The sequence below is a fragment of the Mauremys mutica genome, chromosome 2, assembly GCF_020497125.1.
Source record: "Mauremys mutica isolate MM-2020 ecotype Southern chromosome 2, ASM2049712v1, whole genome shotgun sequence".
NCBI classification, from domain to species: domain Eukaryota; kingdom Metazoa; phylum Chordata; order Testudines; family Geoemydidae; genus Mauremys; species Mauremys mutica.
This window is the reverse complement of record NC_059073.1, coordinates 256,321,991-256,346,376: the sequence shown is the minus strand read 5'-3', so window position 1 is coordinate 256,346,376 and position 24,386 is coordinate 256,321,991. Positions and strand designations below refer to the sequence as shown.

Sequence of the window (24,386 nt, the reverse complement as noted above, 5' to 3'; positions counted from 1 at the left end):
TGAAAGTAAGATTTAGGCTTCTAAAACCTTTCAGAATGAATACAAGAGTGTTTTTTGTTATTCTTCTTATACATGCCATTAAAGTGAAAGAAGAAATAATTTTGTAAATACTCACAAAACCATCTGCCATATTAAATCCTTTACTTCTTTTCTGTTGATAGTGATCAAGTGTCCTCCCATTTCTCTACAAAAATCTTCAGCTTCAAACCATGATTTCTTTTGGTTTCCTTCTCTCACAAAAATCTAATGAGGACAAATTTCATAATAAGCTACTATATAACAATACCCTCCCTATGTAATAAAATCAAACAACACCCAGTGCAGCTACTTTCTCAGTAGTGGGATTTCATACAATCCAGCTAACCAAATCAAAAGAACACCCAGAAGGAAAATAACACCTGGAATATGGATTATAGAATGCCTAATTCTTAGCGTCCATTGTTTCACTTTGTTTGAGCAAAAGTAAAGGGGAGGACTGAGAAGACCCATAGCTGTCACAATACACAGAGAGGGAAAAGGCTAGTTTGTATAACTTAATAGGAGCTCTGACCACTGAAACTGGTGAAGAAAAAAATAGAGTGATTATATCTAAATATCCAAGGGGTGTGAAAATCAGGAGATTACTGAGAAATGACTGGAGCAAAACCCAAAGTAATGGGAGTGAAAGGGAGATGTGGATGTAGCACTCTGGCCCTGACTTTAAGCACATGCTTAAGTGCTTTGCTGGATTGTGGGCCCAGAATGCTCAGCACCTTGCAGGACTGAGCCCATAACTAAGGTTATTTAAGTCTAGGGGAAGAGGTCTCAGCAGCAGGAAAGTATTTGATCTCATAAATGGGAATCCAAATAAATAAATAAGAATTTGAGTGTGATACAATGTAACAGAATTACATAGTCTCTGAAGAGTAAGAGCTTAACCTCAGCTTTGTTTACTCCTTATGCTTGCCCAGGTATACAAGGGGAAGAGTATAAATGACTGCTTGGGAGACAGAGATGGAAGAATGCCTCTGGGAAGCTCTGGCTAGGAAGTCACTGATTCACTTTTGTTTCTGTAAATTACTTTGCTTTCTTGTATATATTATCTTAATATATACAAGGAGGAATTTTCTATTTTATCTTTTAAGTAACTAGGGAAAGCACTTTTTAAATGTTGTTGTTCTATTTGCCTAGGTGCCACCAGATCCCAAACGTGAAACTGAGTTTGTTTGCTATCACATTATGTGCTTTGTGCAAAAAGTTTGGAATGGTGCCAGGTTCCTATGTCTATTCATGGAAAATGTTATCTTAACACTGTTGCCAACCTTCATGATTTTATCGTGAGTTACACACAGTTCGATCAGCTGAGAATCTCAGCTTTCATTTAAAAAGAGAAAAGTATGTTTCAAGCCCTCATGGTTGAGGGGAAAAGCTTGAAAACAATGTAGAAAAGAACCCAATATTTAAAAAACAAAACAAAACAAAAACTCATGATTTTAAGCCAATATCATGATTTCTTGGAACCCTGACTCATAATTTTCCAATACCTGGTGTTGACAATAGTGTTGCGAAATGGAATCTCTAAAAAGTGTGCATTTCGCTACACAATGCAGGTTAGGGAACAACTGAGAGCAGATTTTAACTTTCAGTGCATGGGATGGACAGTGTGTAGTGAATGAGGCAGGAAAGTTTAGTACTTACTTTGAAGCATGAGCTAATAAAATTGCTTGAATCCCAGCCTTCAGGGCACGTGGGGGCAAGAGTTGTTAGTGGAATCAGAGGATGTGTCACACCCTCAGCCCACTGTTTGCAGAGAAATTTTGCTGTCTTCTCACAACTAAGAACATCCCATAATCCAGCTGCAATTCCAGTTCCCATGGCAACACAGCCTGACTTTCCTCCTTCATGAAAGAAATTTAAAAAACCTAATTGATAATTACATATTTCTCTCAAAGAAATTAAACTTCTGTTTCCATTTCTATTTTAATTTGTTTTTTATAAGCCAAAGGATGGAAATTCTAATGCAGATGCAAAGTCAGTTGGGTCCAGATTTTTAAAGGTATATAGGCATTGCTGTGCTCAGCATTGCAATACATATCTCACCTAGAAGGCAAAGTCTTATTGTCAAAAGGAATTTAGGCACTTAGGAGCCTAAATTCCATTAATTGTGCCTAAATTCCATTTGAAAGTAAGATTTAGGCTTCTAATCGGTTAGGTGTTGCAACACTGAGTGCAACAATGACTACATACTTTTAAAAATCTGGGTCTTGGTTCCATGTGTCATAGGAATACACAGAACAGTAGCACAGGTACGTTAACAAATCCCATGAGCCCACCTCTGCCAAACGGTGAGAAAACACACAAAAGGTGAACATTGATAGTCACTTCTTCCCACCCTAGTGTAACCATTTTTAGTTTAATAATCTATATATTTGCCATTACTTCATTTCTCGACTAAGCACCCTATAGGTCTAATTGTTTGGCCACTTAAGTCCAGCACTAATTTTCCCCAGTGTGATGAACTATGTCAACCATTAATGCTGTGATAAAGTTCTGAAAACGTTGAGGCCCCTTCAGCCCCTGCTTAGCATTGTCTCTAGACCTTCAAAGCCCCTGCTTTCACAACTACACAAGACCGGGAGTAGCAGCCCACTAATTTTCATGTGGCTAGCCTGCTCCTTACTCCTCCCTTCCTCCCCTGCAAGAATACAGAAGAGGGCCCATGGCTGAATCCTGTCTAATCCACCAGAGGACGGAGAGTGGAAATTCATGGGAATTTCAATATTCAGTCTTAACACATACTAAAACCACAGACAGCACATATCACACAGCACTGCAGTGCATACCAGGCATTGCTGAATTCCAATGAGAGAACAGAACTGCTTCACCATCGGTCCACTTGAAAGTCCCTGGTTCCTCTACATCTGAAAGACCTATCCAGAAATACTTTTCAGGCCTTAGCCCAATCAGACTAATCAGATAGGCTTGTTCATTTCTGTTAAGGAAAATAACATTTCAGAACTAAGATTTAATCATGGGTTTTCTTTTTAATGAAATCATTCAGAATGGAAAACTTGATAAAAGAATTAAAAGTTGATAAAATGGTTGGTTTAAATCTATTAATTTATACTTTGAACAAATTCTGCTGCTGACACCAGAAAGGAAGCATGATTGGAGGTTGGACTAGATGACCTCCTGAGGTCCCTTCCAACCCTGAGATTCTATGCTAATTATGGCCTATTAATAATTTGGAATGATTCCTTCTCCTCCTGCATAATATAAGACATTATACGTTTGTCTGAGGCCTGGTCTACACTAGGCGTTTAAACCGGTTTTAGGAGCGTTAAACCGATTTAACGCCACACCCGTCCACACTAAGAGGCACCTTATATCGATTTTAATGGCTCTTTAAATCGGTTTCTGTACTCCTCCCCGACGAGAGGAGTAGCGCTAATATCGGGATGAACATATCAGAATAGGGTTAGTGTGGCCGCAAATCGACGGTATTGGTCTCCGGGCACTATCCCACAGTGCACCACTGTGACCGCTCTGGACAGCATTCTGAACTCTGATGCACTGGCCAGATAAACAGGAAAAGCCCCGCAAACTTTTGAAATTCATTTCCTGCTTCCCCAGCGTGGAGAGCTCATCAGCACAGGTGACCACGCACAGCTCATCTGCACAGGTAACAATGCAGTCTCCTGAGAATCGAAAAAGAGCCGCAGCATGGACTGCATGGGAGGTACTGGATCTGATCGCTATATGGGGAGAGGATTCAGTGCTAACAGAACTGCGTTCCAAAAAACGAAATGAAAAAGTATTTGAAAGAATTTCAAGGTCTATGACGGATAAAGGCCACAGCAGGGACTCACTGCAGTGCAGAGTGAAAGTTAAGGAGCTCAGACAAGCCTACCAGAAAACCAAAGAAGCAAACGGAAGGTCCGGTGCAGGGCCAAAAACATGCCGCTTCTACGCTGAGCTGCATGCAATTTTAGGGGGCTGCGCCACAAGTACCCCACCCCTGTCCGTGGATTCCGAGGTGGGGGTTGTAATCTCTGCCATGGCTGAGGATTATGCGGACGGGGAAGATGACGATGAAGAAGAGGAGGACGAGCTAGCAGAGAGCACACAGCACTCCGTGAGCCCCAACAGCCAGGAGCTTTTTCTCACCCTGACGGAATTACCCTCCTAAGCCACTACCCCAGACAATGACGCCCTGGAAGGGAGCTCTGGTGAGTGTACCTTTGCAAATATCAAACATTGTTTTTTAAGCAAGCGTTTTTTAATGATTGATTTGCTCTGAGGACTTGGGATGCATTCGCAGACAGTATAGTTACTTAGAAAAGTTTGTTCCAGAAGCCTTTGCAGAAGGTTTCTGGGCAAGGCAGCCTTGTTCCGTCCACCATGGTAGGACACTTTACCACGCCATGCATGTAGCAAGTAATCAGGTATCATTGCATGGCAAAGCATAGCTGCGAATGGCCCCGGTGATTGCTGGCATTCAAGAAGCATCCGTTCTTTATCTCGCTGTGTTATCCTCAGCAAAGTGATATTGTTCACTGTGACCTGGTTGAAAATCAGGAATTTAAGTAAGGGAGATGGCCATTTTCCTACTGGGTTCGTGTACTGCAGCAGCTTAAAAAAATCCTTTCCTGCACGTAGCCAAGCGGGGGGAGGGGAGGAGTGAAATGCCGATGATCTTTTTCGCGTTTGGTCAGCGGGGATCTTCCCAGCTACCAGCCACGCAGTGGTCGGGGGGAAGGGTGGTGATTATCAGGGAACTAGCATGGTATTAGCCATGCGTTGGGGGAAGGGGTAAATCACTGCAGAAGCCAAAAGACAGTGGCTTATCATGGCCGCATGCAAGCTGAATTCTGATGCCCGGACCTGTGTCTGTGAGATCTGTAACCCCAGAGCTGCAGGCACTCAGTATTAAGATGAAAAATGTGACCTTGTAGGGAAATCACATGTGCTATGTAAGGTGAATAGTGCTGTTCACTGTGAAAGAGTATAACCATTGTTCTGTAAAATGTACCTTTTTAAATACTTCTCTCCCTCATGCAGCTGCAAATATTTCAAGCCGCACTACTCCATCCCAAAGGCTAGCCCAGATAAGGCGGAGGAAAAAGAAGACGCGAGATGAAATGTTCTCGGATATTATGGAAGTTACACGCAAGGAAAGAGCTCATCTGAATGAGTGGAAGGAGGTGGTATCAAATTACAGGAAAGATGCCAGTGAACGTGAGGACAGGAGGGACACCCGAGATGAGAGGTGGCGGCAGGAAGATCGGCAGGAAAATCAGCGGTGGCGGCAGGAAGATCAGCGGTGGCGGGATGCAACTCTGGGGCTGCTGCGTGATCAAACTGACATGCTCCGGCATCTGTGGAGCTTCAGGAATGGCAGCAGGATCACAGAGTGCCGCTGCAGCCCCTGTATAACCACCCTCACCCCTCACCATGTTCCACATCCTCCTCACCCAGACGTGTAAGAACGCGTGGGGGGAGGCTCCGTGCACCCGCCCACTCCACCCCTGTGGACAGCCCAACCAGAAGGCTGGCATTAATGTGAAATTATTTTAGTGGCCTTCTCCATCCCTCCTATCCTCCTCCCAAACCACACCCTTACTTCTCTCCCTCTTTTTATAATGAATTAATAAAGAATTCATGATTTTTAAACTATAGTGACTTTATTTGCATAAGTAAGCTGTACTTGAAGGGGGAGGGTGAGTTGCTTACAGGGAATGAGTCAATCAAGGGGGGTGGGAGTTCATCAACAAACACAGCAGTCACACTGTACCCTGGCCATTGATGAAGCTCGTTTTCAAAGCTTCTCTGATGCGCACCGCTTCCTGGTGTGCTCTTCTAATCTCCCTAGTGTCTGGCTGTGTGTAATCAGCGGCCAGGTGATTTGCCTCAGCCTCCCACCCCGCCATAAAGGTCTCCCCCTTACTCTCACAGAGATTGTGGAGCACACAGCAAGCAGCAATAACATAGGGGACATTGGTTTGGCTGAGGTCTGAGCGAGTCAGTAATGTCCGCCAGCGCGCCTTTAAACAGCCAAATGCACATTCCACCACCATTCTGCACTTGCTCAGCCTGTAATTGAACAGATCCTGACCACTGTCCAGGCTGCCTGTGTATGGCTTCATGAGCCATGGCATCGAGGGGTAGGCTGGGTCCCCCAGGATAACGACAGGCATTTCAACATCCCCAACTGTTATTTTCTGGTCTGGGAAGTAATTCCCTTGCTGCAGCCGTTTAAACAGAGTAGTGCTTCTGAATACGTGAGCGTCATGAATCCTCCCTGGCCATCCCACGTGGATGTTGGTGAAACGTCCCTTGTGATCCACCAGTGCTCGCAGCACCATTGAAAAGTACTGGGTGCCCTGGCGCTCCGGTGCCAAGATAGGGATATGGGTTCCATCTATTGCCCCCCCACCACAGTTAGGGAATCCCAGTGCAGCAAAGCCATCCACTATGGCCTGCACGTTTCCCAGAGTCACAACCTTTCGTAGCAGCAGCTTAATGATTGCTTTGGCTACTTGCATCACAGCAGCCCCCACAGTAGATTTTCCAACTCCAAATTGATTCCCGACTGACCGGTAGCTGTCAGGCATTGCAAGCTTCCACAGGGCTATCGCCACTCGCTTCTCTACTGTGAGGACTGCTCTCATCTTGGTATTATGGCGTTTCAGGGCAGGGGCAAGCAAGTCACAAAGTTCCATGAAAGTGCCCTTACGCATGCGAAAGTTTCGCAGCCACTGGGAATCGTCCCACACCTGCAACACAATGTGGTCCCACCAGTCAGTGCTTGTTTCCCGGGCCCAAAATCAGCGTTCAATGGATAGAATCTGCCCCATTACCATCAGGATCTCCAAAGCAAAGGGGCCCGCGGTTTGAGAGAATTCTGTGTCTACATCCTCATCACTGTCATCGCCGCGCTGCCGTATCTGCCTCCTCCTCGCCTCGGTTTGAAGGTCCTGGTTCACCATATACTGCACGAGAGTGCGCGAGGTGTTTAAAACATCCACGATTACAGTATTGAGCTGAGCAGGGTCCATGCTTGCTGTGTTATGGCGTCTGCACAGTTCACAAAGCAAAAAAGGCGCGAAACGGTTGTCTGCTGCTTTCAGGGAGGGAGGGGTGAGGCTGTACCCAGAACCACCCACGACAATGATTTTTGCCCCATCAGGCACTGGGAACTCAACCCAGAATTCCAAAGGGCGGGAGAGACTGTGGGAACTATGGGATAGCTATGGAATAGCTACCCACAGTGCAACGCTCCAGAAATCGACGCTAGCCTCGGACCGTGGACGCACACCACCGAATTAATGTGCTTAGTGTGGCTGCGTGCACTTGATTTTATACAATCTGTTTTACTAAACCGGTTTCTGTAAATTTGGAATAATCCCATAGTGTAGACGTACCCTGAGAATTAAAAGGGAGAAGGCAGAGGCAGATCCTAGTTTGGTCATGGTGGAGCTGCTGTCTATTAGCTCCTTATACGTTGCATTTTGTTTTGTTGTTTAAATTTTGAGGCTATCACTGCCTTAGGAAACAGAGGGCCATATGCTAAGAGAGACCCCACAAACCTTTATCCTCTGATTTTTAATAAAGGAATGTGATAGGCTGGACTATGTCCAGAGGTCCTCTGCTGGAGGCCTCGCAGGCCTGCCTCACTCTGCCTCAGAAAAGAGAAGAGGAGAAGCCCTCCAGGTGGCCTAGAATGGCTATAGGGGAAGCAGCCAATCAGAGGGGCGGATGGAGCACCATATAAAAAGAAGGAGCAGAGACAAAGCAGTCAGTTGCTGCCTGGAGCTAGAAGAGAGAGAACCAGGTTTGTGGCCAGCTGAAAGAACAGCAGGACCACAGACAGCTGAGTTATGGCAGGGCTGAGCCCACGGAGGGGTGCTGAAGACCAAGGGAGTTAAGAAGGAACTCCTGGATGGCTGAGGGGACCAAGCAAGGACTGAGCCCACAACTTAGCTAAACTAAGCAAGGGTACCACAATGGGCCCTGTTGATCTAGTTAAAGACTAAGCGGGGTGGGGGTGGGGTTGCTGCCGAAAAGAATGTACCAATGGAGAGTACCTTGTTGGGCCCTGTTGAGCTGGTATAGAGGGCAGTGCCTCCAGGGAGGAAGCTGTGGTGGAAAGTAAACACTGTATATCTCAGAAGGGGTTTGTTCATGCTGTTCCACCTATAGACAGTGTTTGAGATTCAGCCAGAGGGCTGAGTCATTGAAGACCCTCCAAAGAAACCACTGGCCGGGGGGTGGGGGGTTGCTTGTGAGAGGTGGGTGCCACCTCATTCCAAGAACTAAGAAACAGCAGGCTCACACCTGACCACAAGGGGGCACTCACGAGAGGTGGGTGCTGACCCTGTTACAAAGAACTATTACTAAAAAAATATTTTTCCCCTGATATTTTTGCTCAAATATTTCACCTCAAGGATATATAAACTAATTAAACTAATAGTTTAAAGAAAGATTTATAACTATTACAATCTGTCAATTAAAATTAAAATGATAAACCATTAAAAGTCATTAGAATCCATCAACACAAGGTGTTCCACATTTTGGTCATTTGTCACACATTCTGATGGCTCATGTCACACACTGGCAGTTTTGAATACTGAAAGATGTGTGCACTACATTTCCCTCACAAGCCAAATCTGGACCAATAAGCATAGTTTACATATGCTTGGACTGAGCAGTGAGAAGAGATGAAGGAAAGAAAACCTGGAAACAAGTAAGAAAACATTATTTGAAAATCCTGGATAAGAGTAAGGAAAGATTTCTGAAATGATATAGCATCCCAACAAGTATGGAGATGCACAGAAGTAGATGCATGCATGAAAGCAGTATGAAAGAATGGCCAAACCAAATTTAAACCACTATATTCATCTCAATAAACCAAATCAAAATATAAACTTGAAAGTTAAAATCCAATCCCAGAAGTGTCTCTTCTTTGCAAGTGAGGTCATAATGGAGCTGTAGGATATGGTTAATATCAGAAACAGAACATCAAAAGTCAGAATGAGACCTGGAAGGAAAAAGAAGCAAATGAATAAATAATAAAGCCTTCCTATAACCAGGAAATGGAAAAGAACATAAGACTCCATTTAGCCCATGAGGAACCATCTCTGCAAATCTAATTTGATCTGGGAAGCACTCAGATACTACCACGACAGAGACTATAGAAAACCCCAAGGCACATAGGCATTCATTTTCTCTGTGGAGATCCTTTGTATTTGGCTCAGCACTAGAAAAGTTCTAGAGTATTTTAAAATTTAAAACTTTCAAAGCTTTTCCTGTCATCAGCACAAATTTAAAAGTAGAAAAAAATATTTTTCATACCTGTCTTCCACAGTAGCTAGGTAACCATTGCTCCTTTCACATGTCTTATTTGCTTCTGAGAATGTTACAGACATGTGTCCAACCAAATAACAGTGAATACCATGTCTTTTCCAGCCCTGTGACAAACATGATGTAAACACATGAGTTCTTGACAGATTAACATATTGATTCTGTTCTGCCCTTTAACATATAAATACATATTAAAGTGAAATCGACTGAATTGATTGAGAAAACAAAAGAGACTGTGATCACCACAGATAGGCAGGTCTGTTATTTAACAAAAAAGGAAGCTCCCTGCCTCTACAGAGATCAGTATTGTTATTACTCAGGGGATCATGCTGGGAGGTCTGCCAGGGGCAGCTCACACCTAATAAAGGTAATAAAAAGGGTAATAATTGGAGATATACCAATCTCCTAGAACTGGAAGGGACCTCAAAAGGTCATTGAGTCCAGCCCCCTGCCTTCACTAGCAGGACCAAATTTTGCCCCAGATCCCTAAGTGGTCTTCTCAAGAAATGAACTCACAACCCTGGGTTTAGCAGGCCAATGCTTAAACCACTGAGCTATCCCTCCCCTGAATGCTGGGGAATGCTCCCCTCCCCATCTTTTCCTCCTCTTATGTTGGTATGATTTTCCTGGAGTGGAAGATTATCTTTCCTGATCAGGATGGCCTTACACTGATTTGCAGGCTTGGTTATGCACACGGCAGAAGAACAAAACACTGACTTTGCTCAGCTCAGAGGGAAATTATGTCTATGTAGCTCAAGAATTGTGGCCTCTAAAACCTTGAAATACAAAAACGATTTAAATTATTTAAATATAACCAGAGCTACAAATATCGGACTACAGTGGCTCTTCAGAATTCAAAGAAGGACCCCTTGTGATCCACCTTAGGCTTGTTACTCCTGAGTCTACTACAGAGGCTTACCCCAAACCAGCATAGAGTAAACAAGTGGATTTCTGGGCAGGTGAGACTTGCTAAGTTTGCTGACTAGGAACCATATCACCTGTTGGGGATGTTGAAAGTCCAGCCAGGCAGCCCACAAGTAAGGAATCTGAACCAGAAGAGCTGGGAGCCTGGGAAGGGAGATTCTTCTCTGCTTTCAATTGATTTCCTTTTCTTATTAGTTGCTTATGCTAAAGACTATGAAGAGACAGAATATCTGAGACTTGAGACAGAGAGGCCTGTGGTGAGTGCTATGTTTGTTATTTCATTGGGTTAAGAGCCTTAAATAAACACAGAATGTTGTGAAGACTTTTAACCAAAATGGTCTATGTATATCTATTACTGAGAGGGAAGCCGGACTCCATTATAAAGAAGAGGGAGGAGATGGAAGCATTCATATAAATGAAAAATGAATTCAGAGTAGATTTGCATCTGAAAAAGAATGATAATAAAAACTGTACATACATGAGCAGCTTGCTAAGGGAAAAAAACACCAGGCTCCTTCAAAAGCAGTTACTAAATAGATGGAAGAGACAAAGTACTTTAAAGAGCATGAAACCCAATAGGCTAAATGACCTTTATTAGATTCCCCATATAATCAATTTCACACTTACTCTCTGGCAGCCTGGATCGATGATCTCCACTTCCCTGGGAGCTTGTGGTAAAGGTGTCCTTTTGCAGATATAACCAAGTTTCTTTTCACAAACATTAGCTGCCCAATATCCATCCTGAACATGATGGGAGAGAGAAAAGAATGTCCAGGAAGAAGGACGCATAATCTTTAGAAAACTGCTCATTTCCTCTCTCCTTGCTCATGCTCATTTTTAATCTGTTGCATGAATTGGTTGATAAATATAGATTGCATCAAAAATTGATGTGCCAGATTCATCACAGCGTTACTCCAGTTCTACACTACTGTAACTCCAGTGAAAGGAGTAGAACTGGAGTAATGCAGGCTTGAACATGTCCCCATAAGTATGACGATGTCACACTTATGAGTAGCAGACTCGTTGAAAGCCAGTGAATTTTGTGAGAGAGAAAGTGAAAAACACACCTAAAAATAAATCATAATGTCCCACAAAATGTTAATTAATTTTGATGTTAGACATTTCTCTTTAATTATTTATTATATTATATAAAAGAGACCTAAGAGCTATCTGCCATTAGATCTTTGCTGAGAAACAGTCAACTTGAAATGATTTTTGTTTTTATTTATGGTGGTTTGGGGTGTTTTGTGACCTTCCATTTATTTATTTTTAACAAATCTGGCTACGTTTGCATACTGCCCTGCATGAATGAGGAAACTGGGAGGACCAAGAAGTAGATGAAGCGATAGGTCCCTCCTCCCTCAGGAGAGCTAGTCAGGCTCAAGCAAGGAGAGTAAGCTGCACCCTGAGCAAGAGGGAAGGATTGGGGACTGAGTTACAGTTCCTTCCCAGTATGCATCTACATGCTGCCTTTTACACAGGCTGAACCTAGATGCTCAGTTTAGCCCATGCACAGTGTCATACAGTGAGTTAGAGTCAGAACCAGGTTTAAAATGGAATCATAGAATTGGAAGGGACTTCAGGAGGTCATCTAGTCCAAGTCCTTGCTCAAAGCAGGACCGTTCTGCAGATTTTTACCCCAGTTCCCCAAATGGCCCCCTCAAGGATTGAACTCACAACCCTGGGTTTAGCAGGCCAATGCTCAACCCACTGAGCTATCCCTCCCACCACAAGCATGCCCTGGTCCATGCTTAATCCATTAGACCACAGTACCCACTATGTAAACTACTTAATTTTTCTGTTCTTCAGTAGCTCTGTTCTTCCCCCCATTTAATGGTGGGAGGGGATTAACATTTACCATTGAGGGAAACAAAAAAATATCCTAGGCCGAGCTAGTAGTGACACCTAAATTGCCTAATACCTCTCATTATAAGACCCTGCTTTCATTTGCTTATAATTTGCCAAACTTTAACCGTTTGAGCTTAAATTTTCCCTGAAGTTGAACTTTTCTTTTGAAAGTTTCAACAAAAACAGTTCTGCTGCCTCTCAGAACAAGGTTAGATAAAAAGAGGTTGTTTTGCCCATGTTAAAAAAAAATCTTATAATCATTTACTCCAAAAGCTTCATGCTTTGGCGCAGCAGTATTGCCAACCTGAGATGCTCAGTAATCACGAATGAGGAGTTCTTTAGGAGATATGAAATGCTAAAAGACATTAGGAAAATATTACTCCTTCACTTTTGATCTCACACATCTTATAAATGTCCTGTCTGATTAGTCCCAAACTTATATGAAAACTTACTTTAGGCTGAGATCTGGCACGTGAAATTTCAAGTGGTTTCATGTGTTTTTGGTAAGGTTATGGAGAAGAGAGGTATGTGAACGTTTCAGAATCAGGCTTATAATGAATGGCAGTTTCAGCCTGAACTATGTATTGATTAGCATCACTAAAAGGCACAAATTCTTAACAGTGAGAGTAAATTAACCCTTGGAACAATTTACCCAGGGTCATGGTGGATTCTCCAGCAGCCACATTTTTAAATCATGATTCAATATTTTTCTAAACGAGCTGCTCTAGAATTATTTAGGGGAAAATTCTATGGTTTGTGTTATACAGGAGGTCAGACTAGATGATCACAGCTGTCCCTTCTGGCCTTCAAATCTATAGAGCTATGAAAAATAATTGGATTATTTTACCTGTCCCTTCATAACAACACAGTCTTCTTGTCTCTTTACATAGCTGGGTTGACCGCGTAGCCATTTAATATATGTCACAGGAGTCCCATCACTCCATTCAAAATACATTTGAATCTTAAGGGCATTCAGTCCAATCCACAGCTCTTCTGTTGGCTCTAACATAAAAGCAGTTGGTGTGTTAATGATGTTTTTACAGGTAACAGAGTACATTTCCATGTCTGGAATGAGATTTCAGTCATGGATTTTGGGATATAGCACTAAGAGAGTTATGGTAAGTCTTTCTCCTTTAGCAAAAATGCCGGTTGCTCCTTCATATTCCTCTCTGCTGTGAGGGGTAAGCTGGCCTACATTTTAACATGGTTAAGTCTTAGACTCACTCAAAAAGTCTTGCCTTTAACAAAGGGACATATGCCCTTTGCAATGGCAGAGGAGGGATACAAACAATTTTTGATAAACTTTATTGATAACTTAAAGCGACAAAATAAAGGCAGGAATATGCTGGTTTGTGCCTGGTTCTGTCTTCTGTCAGCAGTGGCCTTAGAGGTGCTGAGATTGAGCAATAGCATCCCTCTTAACAACAGAGGGTTGCCATTGACTGGAAAACTGCAGAACCAGACCAGCTATCCCACAATTCAGCACCGGTTGTGGTGGTTGGCCTGTCACATATTTGATGAAGTTCTATGTACCTTGTTCACCTTTTCGACTTCTCTTTATAAAAAAAAATACATTTTCCTCATTATGGTTCACAAGAAAAAAAATAGATTTACAAAATGTTGGCAGCCCAAAAACTCTTTGGAGACACCTCAGCCTGACTGTCTCCTGCAGGTCCATGAAACAAACAGGAGGAGGAACTTGGTGGTTTCTTAGAGAGAGAGGAAGCTGAAATAACTTATGCTGACACCAACCACAGTAGCCCATATTTTGTTTTTACAAAGTAGCAGAGTTTTTTTTTTTGCCAACTGTTCTTCACTAGGGCCCCAATGCAGCAATGCATTTAAGCATATGCTCAACTTTAAGCATGAGTAGTTCTATCAATTTTAATGGGACTCCTCCAATGCTTAAAGTTAAGCACATGCTCAAATGTTGGCTTGAGGCCGAGCTGAGAAGACCTTCATCACTGCAGAACTCATCAGGCTCCAATGCATGGGACTGGGGTTGGAGGCACAAGATTCACCCCCGTTATGTACTAAGAAAGCAGGTTGGCACACACAAGCTGGGCCTCAGGGGCTATAGAATTTTTCCTTTCCTACTGTACAACTTTTACTTAGTTGTGCTTAGATTTTTACTTCATAAGTCAACAAAAAATATTCTTCTGTGTTTATGTAAAAAACACCTCTTAAGTCTGATCTATTCTTTGGCTATAAATGTTAGTGGTAGTGTTCAAAATAAAAACCAGCTAACTGTTCATTATAAATACTGCAGACAAAACAGTTGCCTGTAGAAATACTTACGGTAGCCAAGCTGAGAAACAATAAAGCTGTTCTCTGCAATATTATGCATACTCGCCAAATTTCCATCTTGGTTCTTACATGAGGTCAAAGCTTCTTTCCATACTTTGGGCTCTCTGTGAATCATGTAACAGTGACCTGAGTATGGTAGCCACCCATCTGGGCATTTAATAGGCCCCAAGTGATCTAAAATAAAAATAAAAAATGTTTTAGAGCAATGTAAAAGGGAACAACGTAAATGAGACCGGCAGTATTTTCTGTTATTGTGCATAAAATACAGGAGATCTAGCTGAATATAGGTGAAATTTGAGGTCAGAAATTCAAGAACATTCTAGTAAGAATTGAAATATGACAAATTTTAAATATGTTAAACGTGAATATAGATAAAATATGGTTCTTTATCATTTAAACATCTAAATATCATAAAATACCCAGACTTGGACAGAGCTACCCAGACTTGTCACATAGTGCAGCTCCCTTGAAATTTCAGGTATTGACGCTCATGGTCTAAATCTCTAGTAACTGCTTATCAGTAACAGAAATAATTTTGTAAACTATTGCAACTAATTGTCTCGTCTTTAAATTGTCACCTTTTTACATTGGGCCACTTAGGTGACTGAATACAGGTTTCAGACCCTAATTTTCGGTCCCCTTTTTAAAATATCTTGACTCATTTCCTTTTCATGTTATTATTGTCAGTTAAAATATTCTTTAAAAAAAATCTCTCTCTAGTTTAATAAGTTTGTCACTGAGCATTTACAGCAGCTTTCAAAGCATCCCTTGGAAACAGCCTATTGAAGATCGTTTCTAGGTATAGCATGTGACTGCTACTAACTTGTCATTTCTATGCTTTAGGTCAAAGGCAGCCTGCAGTCTAAATGTAGTCCAAGGAAATGTAAAATGTAGCCCATAGCTGCTTTTTAATACAGAGACGTGGATAATGAAAACTAGTGCTCCTGCTGTCCTGATCAGATGGACGTGAAGCGTTGCATGCTGTAGTCATCACAGACGTGGGCATGGCTACACTTGCAAATTTGCAGCGCTGCAGCAGGTGTGAAAACACACCCTCTCCAGCGCTGCAAATTGCGGCGCTGCAAAGCGCCAGTGTGGTCAAAGCCCCAGCGCTGGGAGCGCGGCTCCCAGCACTGTACATTATTCCCCACAGGGAGGTGGAGTACGGACAGTGCTGCGAGAGCTCTCTCCCAACGCTGGCGCTTTGACTACACTTAGCGCTTCAAAGCGCTGCCGCGGCAGTGCTTTGAAGTGCAAGTGTAGCCATAGCTCTTTGCATTAAAGGTTAGGGTGGCTGTGGTGTGTGCCTGTTGTGCAATTAGGGACATGAAATTACAATTATGGTTTATGCAAATTCGATCCTTGGCTCCTGTCAAATTGCCAATACGGCTTTTAGTTGTGTAAAATTTAGCCACCCTGCTTTAGATGAATGGAGTAATGGAATTCTTCCCAGAGTGGTTAATATAGGATAAGGGCGGAATAATGGCCTTTTGTACCAAGCAGTATAGAAAATTGTGTGTCCCCACCTGCTTGTGCACAAAGGCATGCACACACACACGAGTGTTTTTAAAGTATTATTCTAGGCTAAAAAAATAACAACTTCTGTAATTTCATGGCGATCAAAATGCATCTCCTTTTTATCCATTGAACATCTTTGCAGGCTGCAGTTTCTACCAAAAACAAAACAAAACAAAAAACCAAATCACCTTTTATTAAATTGACACACTTACCTGAAGGCATATTGAGAGACTCTAAAGTGGAATTTCCTCTTTTACAAATGTAGCCACATTTCTGATTACATGCCTGGTTTTCCCATTTAGAAGCTCTTCTGGGATTCAGCATGGCACAGAGTTTACCAGGAGCTGGAACGGGGCTTCCTTTGACAAACATATACAACAGAATCTCCATGTAATCACTGCAAAAAATCATGTCACCAATAGAAGGAACAATTTTTTGGTGATCTCTCTTGCCTTTATGATTGTTAAACTGAATAGACGTAGAGCGCTAGCAGCTGCACAGATTAATCAAACTGAAAAAAGTTAATAGATTCTGAGGCCAGAAGGGAACCTTGGGATCATCTAGCCTGACCTCCTGTATAACACAGGCCACAGAACTTCCCCAAAATAATTCCTAGAGCAGAGCTTGTAGAAAAAGTGCCAATCCTGATTTTAAACATTTCAGTGATGGAGAATCTACCATCACTCTTGGTAAATTGTTCCAATGGTTAATTATTGTCACCATTAAACATTTACTCCTTATTTCCGGTCTGAATTTGTCTGGCTTCAACTTCCAGCCACGGAATTGTGTTGTACCTTTCTCTGCTAGACTGAAGAGCTCATTATTAAATGTTTGTTCCCCGTATAGATACATACAGACACTCACCCCGTAGCCTTCTCTTAGGTAAGCTAAACAGAGTGAGCTCTTTGAATCTATCACTATAAAGCATATTTTCTAATCCTTTAATCATTCTCATGGATCTTTTCTGAACCCCTTCCAATTTATCAACATCATTTCTGAATTGTGGATACCAGGACTGGACACAGTATTCCTGCAAAATTCAAAGGTAAAATAACCTCTGTTCCAAGTCAAGATTCCCATTCATTCATTATGGAGGTGGGGTCACCCCCAAGTATCACGTCCAGCTCTTTGTAGAAACGGCAGGTCGTGGAGGCAGTACTGGAGCGGTGGTTTGCTTCCTGCGCTTTGTGGTAGGCACTCTGCAGCTCCTTCACTTTAACGCTGCACTGCAGTGTGTCCTGGTCATGGCCCCTTTCTCTTATGGCCCTTGATATCTGCCCGTAGGTATCATAATTCCTACATCTGGAGCACAGCTGGGACTAGACAGCATTCCTTTCTCCCCCCAAACACTAATGAGGTCCAGCACCTCGCCATTGCCCCATAGTGGGGATCACCTGGCGCATGGAGGCATGGTCACCTGGAAAGATGTGCTGAGAGCACTCCACGCCTTGCTGAGCAAACAGGGAGGGGAATTTCAAAATTCCCAGAGAATTTGAAGGGCAGGTCTGACGGTTGGTCACCTGAGGGAAGGGCAGTAGAATTCAAAGTAATGACCAGAGTGGCTAGCACAGGCATTGTGGGACACTTCTGGAAGCTGATCAGAGCACATTAACAGACCACGGCATCCACACTGGCCCGGTGGCACTCCAGCTGTGGCGCAACAAGCTTTATGTTTCTCATGGAAGTGGATTACCAGGGGCGCTCCAGCCGTGGAGTCAGGGTGCTCTACGTGCCTTGCCAGTGTGGACACCTTGGGAGTTAGGGCGCCTGGGACTGAGTTAATGTGCTCTAACTTGCAAGTGTAGCCAAGGCCTAAGTTGACACAAGGTGGCTTATAGATCAGAGGGGTAACCGTGTTAGTCTGGATCTGTAAAAGCAGCAAAGAGTCTTGTGGCACCTTATAGACTAACAGACGTTTTGGAGCATGAGCTTTCATGGGTGAATACCCACTTCGTCAGATGCATGTGATGGCTTATGTTGACATAACTTTGTAGTGCAGACCTGGCATAAGCTGCAGAGATGTGTCTGCAGAGACCCTGGAGCAATAGCTCTGACTGGTGTGAACTGCCCCATTCATTTCTGTGAGGTGTTAATGCAGACACCCAGTAATGATAATTTAAATGTCAACATTGTTGATTACTTCATTGTACATATCAGAAAGAGTAGAGAGGGAAGGATAGCTCCACACATGTTATTGTGAGTGATGTCTTATTTTGGTGCCACAAGTGGGTGGAGTTTGGAAGACAGATCCGCTTTTTTTCCTTTTTCTTTAATCAAAGAGCCAAGCCCAGTGAAGCATATAGGTATATTCAAGACCTACTGAGGAGAAGCCTAGCAGTTCACATGATCATATTTTGAACATCTGCACAATCCACTATGAGCAGCTGCTCATTTGTCAACTTACATGGCCAGTTTATTTTGTGGAAGCAGCTTGGAAACCATCATGTTCCCCCCTGAATCATACCCTGTCACAAGCATTGGATTATTGATTACAGCAACAAATCAGCTACAAAAGCAGATGAACACATACAAGTTACAATCAAGTTTTCATGGAACTGGCCCTAGAAATAAAAAATAGAAAATATGTAAGCAAGAGTGGGCTTGATTTCTACTGCATTATTGCAGTTACACTGTCATCAAAGGATGCAGTGGTCCCTGTTCTCTAAATAGAATGTGTTGAAGATTTTTGATGAAGCATCAGTTTTACTCTAACGCTGTATAATATTGAGAATATGTGAAGAAGATGCAATGCCTTTATTTCCTAAATATTTTGCTGCTTCTGGAAGCTTCAATTTATATTTTTCATTTTTGGATTACATTTTAAGGAAAAATTTGGATCAGATCTGTTTAGTGATTATTAACTCCAAATGATACTCATTTCTATAGACAAGTTCCATGCTTGTAGTGATAAAAAATACTGGCGTTGAAATCTATAATGTGCGTCAGAGAATTTTACTCTTAAAAATGATGGGGCAGACCATCAGCTAGTGTAAATCAGTGACTTCAGTAGAGCTATACCACATTACACCAACAGAAGATCTATTTTGATTATTATAAACAGATTTACCTACCTGGAGCCCAGTTTAAATATCTGAGAGGACTGCTACCAATCCACTGCCATCCACTGTTAAAATTCAAACTATTAAGTCCAATCCAGAGAGCAGAATCCATATTTTTAGTTATCTCTAAATTACAAAAGAAATTAAATGAATCTTTGAACCAAAAGAAGTAAAACTAAAAATAGGAAATTTACATTTCTCAGACAGAGCCAATAAAAATATCACTTTTCCAATTAGTAAAATATATAGATGAAAATAGGAACACAATATACATGTGAGCATATATGTGGAAAGGTTACAGAGATTTCTGTAGGAAATAAAAGGAATAAATGAACTTTTCATTTCAGCACAAACATAGCACATGAAAGATTCATTAGCTCTCTTCTGGTCCTGTTCCAAACTGGTGTTTATGATGCCTCCTTCATGACTTTTATAAAGGAACTTAAATCATTAACTCCACTGGCGTTATTGGAAGTTGATGCATGTAAAATCCACCCATATTAGGATGAGACTAACGACCTTCATGTATTCTCTTGGAGTTATAAATAATCACTAAAGATTACAGGAAACATATAATCTATGGATCAGATTATGGCTACTCCTGATCAGTGGTGGGAGGAAGCAGAGATGTGGAGACAACCTTTGCACCAAGACTTGCTTCTTGGTTTTTTGTGGAATGCAAGATAGGACCAACTATAATGGCCAATGTCACTATGCTCCCCATAGGGGAATGGCCAGTCTTCCTGTACTGCAGGCTAGTGGGTGGGGGGATGTGTTTTATCCCTTTAAAGGGTGATGTAAATGCTGCTGCCTCACTGAAAAGGTTTCTCAGACCATTGAGATATATTTAGAATTGACACAAAAACAGAAATATCACTGTGGGTGAAACCCTGGTCCCACTGACATCAATGCGAGCAGGGCCGGCTTTAGGCCAATTCCACCAATTCCCCCGAATCGGGCCCCACGCCTAAGAGGGCCCTGCACCCAGTGAGAATCCCTTCCCTGGCTAGAGGCGCCTTTTTAATTTTTACTCACCTGGCAGCGCTCCGGGTCTTCGGCGGCACTTCGGCAGCGGGTCCTTCAGTGCCGCCGAAGACCTGGAGCGAGTGAAGGACCCACCACCGAAGTGCCACCGAAGACTCGAAGCACCGCTAGGTGAGTACAAGCCCCATGTGTTTTTATTTATATATATAAAATAGTCATCCCTGCCGGGGCCCCGTCGAAACTGTTCGAATTGGGCCCCACACTTCCTAAAGCCGGCCCTGAATGTGAGTTTCCATTAACTTCAATGCAGCTTTTTCACTCTTGATTACTTTGTTACTTTACCTCTCAGGTATGTTTGCTCCTGTATCTCTGTGATGCTTAATAATTCTGCGTTCAGTTGCTGGCAGCTTTTCCTTGCTTGGTGCCATGTTAGAGCTGATTGGGAGTTTATCTGGTAGTGGAAACCTGTCAAAGAATCTGTAGTCCAAAATCTTTCAGTGTCACCTGGAAAGGGAAGAAAGATATATAATATTAATTATGATTGGCCCAAATAGACTCTGTTATGCAGTCTGTACTTCTATGGAATGCAAAATCTGTCAGAGTCCATCAATGTATGATATTAATTGTAAAATACCATCAATTCTAAAGCAACAGCAACACTAAAATCAAACCAGGAGTTGAATTCTATTAGTACAATTCTATTTTGTATAGTCTTCTAAACTTCTGAATTTTTTTTTTGCAGGGAGGGGGGAGAGCAAGGGGTGGGTGGGTATTTTAAATGTGGTTTTGCTCACAAAATCCAAGATAGCCTTAAACATAGGTGAAAGGAGAAGGGTGGGCATTCAGATGAGCTGTCACTCATGCTCACCCAGGCCCACGGTCAATTGCCTTTGACAGCAGAGGAATGGTGGGCTTCAGGGATCTTGAGTTCCATTTCAGACTCTGAAGGTGAGTGTGCTTTAGATATCACAGACTCCTTTGTCCCCAGTCTTGAACCCTCAACCTGCCCCAGTCCTAGTACTGACTCCAAGTCCCAAGCCCATTCTCCTCATCTAGTTAGTCCCAGTCTTCACTCCTCAGGCTACTGGTCCCAGTCCCAATTTCCTTGCTGTACAAGTCCTAGTCTCCCACTCCAGACTCCCTTTACCAGTTTCTTCCAGTCCACATCTCCCTCATCATGCTCCAAGTCTCTCTGCCTAGCTATTCCCAGTTCCCTCCACCATGCCCAGATGTGTCCCCCATATCTCCCCAGTCACCTATTTCCCTGGCCATGCTCTCTGTTCCCACTGGCTCCCAGTGCCAGTCTCCTTCTCCAGATTCCTTGTTCTCCCCTCCCTTGGCTTCTTGTCCCAGTCGGTTTGCCCAGCCAATCCTAGTTATCCCCCATGCAGCCTGGCTCCTCATCAGATCTGTTTTCCCTCCCTGCACCTCCTCCCACCTCCAACCAGTTCCAGTTGCCAGTTTCCTTGCCCTGTCAGTCCCACTCTCCCCTGGCTCCTCATTCAATTTCAGTTCACCATCCACTGTCTCCCTCTCCACCTGTTTCCTTCCCTGGCTCCCAGGCCTAGCCTCACCCAGCCAATCCCATGCCTCCATCTATGCACTGATTTCCCCCCACAGTCACTCTGTGTGGATGGTGCATGTGCAGTCTGGTCACATTTATGAATTGTGAAACGATGTTACACTACGGGAATGGTGCATGAGCAGTCTGATCAGCTGTAAGAGTAGCCGAGAGAGGCTCAGATATGCTCTGTGAAGACAGAATCTTCAGAGATATTAGTTACTAAAATATACATCGTCTCCACGGAATATGTGCCAACTGTGATTTTCCAAAAGCTTATAACTTGACCAAATTCAGACAGATTTCCACAGGAATGGCATAAGCCAGATCCCAGACACAAAGGGTAGCCCTTGCCAATTATACAGTCTCTTCTCCAAAGCCAGTCATCAGAATTTAATATTGAAAAACAACTTTATTTTCCCTAATTACATTCTCAGAAGTGGCTGAACCAAAAAAATTCAGCCTGAGGAAGATATCCATGAAAAATTTCAGCCCAAACAATTAAAGTTTGGCAAAGTGATAAGCAACTAAAAGGATGGTCTTATAATGGAGAGTGTTGGGCAATCTTAATAATAGGTCAGCCTAACAGCTCAGCCTACAATATGACTTAAGATTTCATATCTAACTAGTGATTTTTGCACACTTGCCCCAATCCAGCCACTGAAAGTGTTTAAAGTTGGGAGCTCAAAACACAGAGGCACACAAATCATGTCACTTTTAAAAATGTAGGGTCTTTCTATCTATGTGCATGCACACACACACTTTATATGTTTGGGTATGTCTGCACTGCAGTCAAAGAAGTGATTGCAGCTCGGGCAGGCATTCTTGTGGTAGATTAAAGCTAACTAGCACAGCTGAAAATAGTGGCATGGGCTTCAGCTCAGGCTGTACAAGCTTGCCTGAAACCCTAGGCATGTACTCGTGTTGCTAGTCTGCACTGAAGCCTGAGCGGCCACATTTCGCTGCTATTTTTACTAGTACTAGCTAGAGTAAAGTTAGAACGTGTATGCCGACCTGAGCTGAATTCACACCTCCGATTGCAGTGTAGATGTATCCTTTATCATCTACATCCATTCCTTCATCCATCATGTAAACACACCGACCAGATCAGAAACGAGACTCCAGCCTAATGTGGGGGGGAAGCAATTTCCTGCTCTTGTAGTCTCTTCCTCAAAGAGGGTAGAGACCTGGATAATGCTGCCATGAAGAAATGGCTCCACAAAGCAACTGTCCTCGGGGTGATCACTGCACAAGCGGTGTCATTGCAAGGGAAGGCAGAGAAAGCTATTTACACCTTCTTCCCCCATTGCACACCCATGCAGAGCCATCAATAAGCTGGCCACAACCATTTGCAAGTCATGACATTCAGAATTCCGGTCCTGTCTCCCCCTCTGTACCTGTTTCTGTTACCCTGCTAGGCCCTGTGCCTTCCCGTGCATCCTATGTGAATCTGCAACTTTCCCTGAGGCGGGTCCCACACATCACAGCTATAAGGTTACTAACAAAGAAAGAATAGCCAGACTCTACACCAAAAAGTATCAAAATGCCCAAGGAAAAGCATGAAGTGAAGATCTTTAATATCCAATTTTTACAGTGGACACACAGTGGAGACTTACCCAGCAGCTGCAAAGTACTGTGAACGAGAGAGAGGAAAACAAGCAATGTGGAGAATGTCATGGCAAATGTTTCATTCCTTTCTTCCTTTCCACTAAGTGATGAATGGTAATTAGTTGCTGTCAATAAAATCCTTCTGTAAGGAGCCGGCTGGCAGATCCTACTATGTTTCAAAGGGCTGACAGACCAGGGGAAAGCTCTGGGCTCTAAATAAGGAACTATCCTGTCACATGTGGCATTTTGAAATAGCAGGAATTAACAGAGCAAACTTTGCTTTTGTAAGTGAATCGCTCTTTACTGAGGGCAAAGTCTCTTTCCATAGAAATGCAGGTGATAAACAAAGTGGTTACAATTCAGTGCAGTTTCCTGGGACAATGTTGGGTCAGTTGTTGGGTTTCCAGGCCAATGAAATTGCTAAAAGATATTAGGGAGCTAACAGTGTAAAGCCTGCAGCAGAACACAGATAAAAGCTCAGCCTCTACATTTAAACTGTACACCTCAGACAGATAGTGAGACAACACTTCCAGTATTCCAGTAACATTGGTACAGCTCACATTTCACCTGTCTGGAAGGTAAGGAATTAACTTTACAGCATTATTCAGTTAAAATCTCCCGGCAGGACAAGCAGAATTTTAATTCCGAAAACAAAGATTGCTGAATTAGGATTGCCAGATGTGCCAGCCTCAGCATACACAATTTGGGTATCTGGCCAAAAGGTATCTCAGGAACAGTGCATTTCAAAGGTAATTTCTAGCTTTCCTGTGTAGAGACTAGACAACTGTCATACACCATTTCCAAGGGCCTTCTTCAAGAAAGGTCATGACATTTATCTAAATACCTGCAGTGGGAATATTCAATAGTTCTGTACATTATATTGTTGAACTGGTGAATATTACCACCACATTTCTGGAGGTAGAGGTAGAGGTAGAAGGGGTGAGTCTGACTGTACAGGCCAATCCCGCTCCCATAGTACGTGTGAGGACTGGACTTTGTACCAGAATACTTTTGTCAGACAAAACTACAGTCTTGTCTACACAGTGGAATTTACTGACATGGCATTTCCGGTATAAGCATATTAAACTAAATCGGAAAAAGGAACTATTCTAGAATCAGTGTCCACCTGCGGTGTTATATAATGATACTGGCATAGTTATGTCGGTTAATTTCTCCATCTAGACAGATCCCACCAGTTTCTTTCCTTTCACTGAAGTTAAGACAAGTTGGGACAT

At 42.8% G+C, this 24,386-nt stretch overlaps 1 protein-coding gene across 1 annotated transcript in view; it reads right to left on the bottom strand.

The window, feature by feature from the left end:
- The window catches only part of LOC123363284 (macrophage mannose receptor 1-like), a 55,731-nt gene extending 31,345 nt beyond the window's left edge, over nucleotides 1-24,386 (bottom strand). Inside the window, exons 1-13 of the mRNA XM_045004149.1 lie at nucleotides 24,363-24,386; nucleotides 23,405-23,425; nucleotides 23,160-23,373; nucleotides 20,325-20,486; nucleotides 19,011-19,124; nucleotides 16,152-16,298; nucleotides 14,413-14,595; nucleotides 12,962-13,116; nucleotides 10,894-11,007; nucleotides 9,334-9,449; nucleotides 2,823-2,971; nucleotides 1,678-1,877; nucleotides 116-243 (exon numbers count right to left, since the gene is read on the bottom strand). Coding sequence (XP_044860084.1) covers nucleotides 116-243; nucleotides 1,678-1,877; nucleotides 2,823-2,971; nucleotides 9,334-9,449; nucleotides 10,894-11,007; nucleotides 12,962-13,116; nucleotides 14,413-14,595; nucleotides 16,152-16,298; nucleotides 19,011-19,124; nucleotides 20,325-20,486; nucleotides 23,160-23,373; nucleotides 23,405-23,425; nucleotides 24,363-24,386 — 1,727 coding nt within the window. The remainder of the gene's footprint in view (nucleotides 1-115; nucleotides 244-1,677; nucleotides 1,878-2,822; nucleotides 2,972-9,333; nucleotides 9,450-10,893; nucleotides 11,008-12,961; nucleotides 13,117-14,412; nucleotides 14,596-16,151; nucleotides 16,299-19,010; nucleotides 19,125-20,324; nucleotides 20,487-23,159; nucleotides 23,374-23,404; nucleotides 23,426-24,362) is intronic.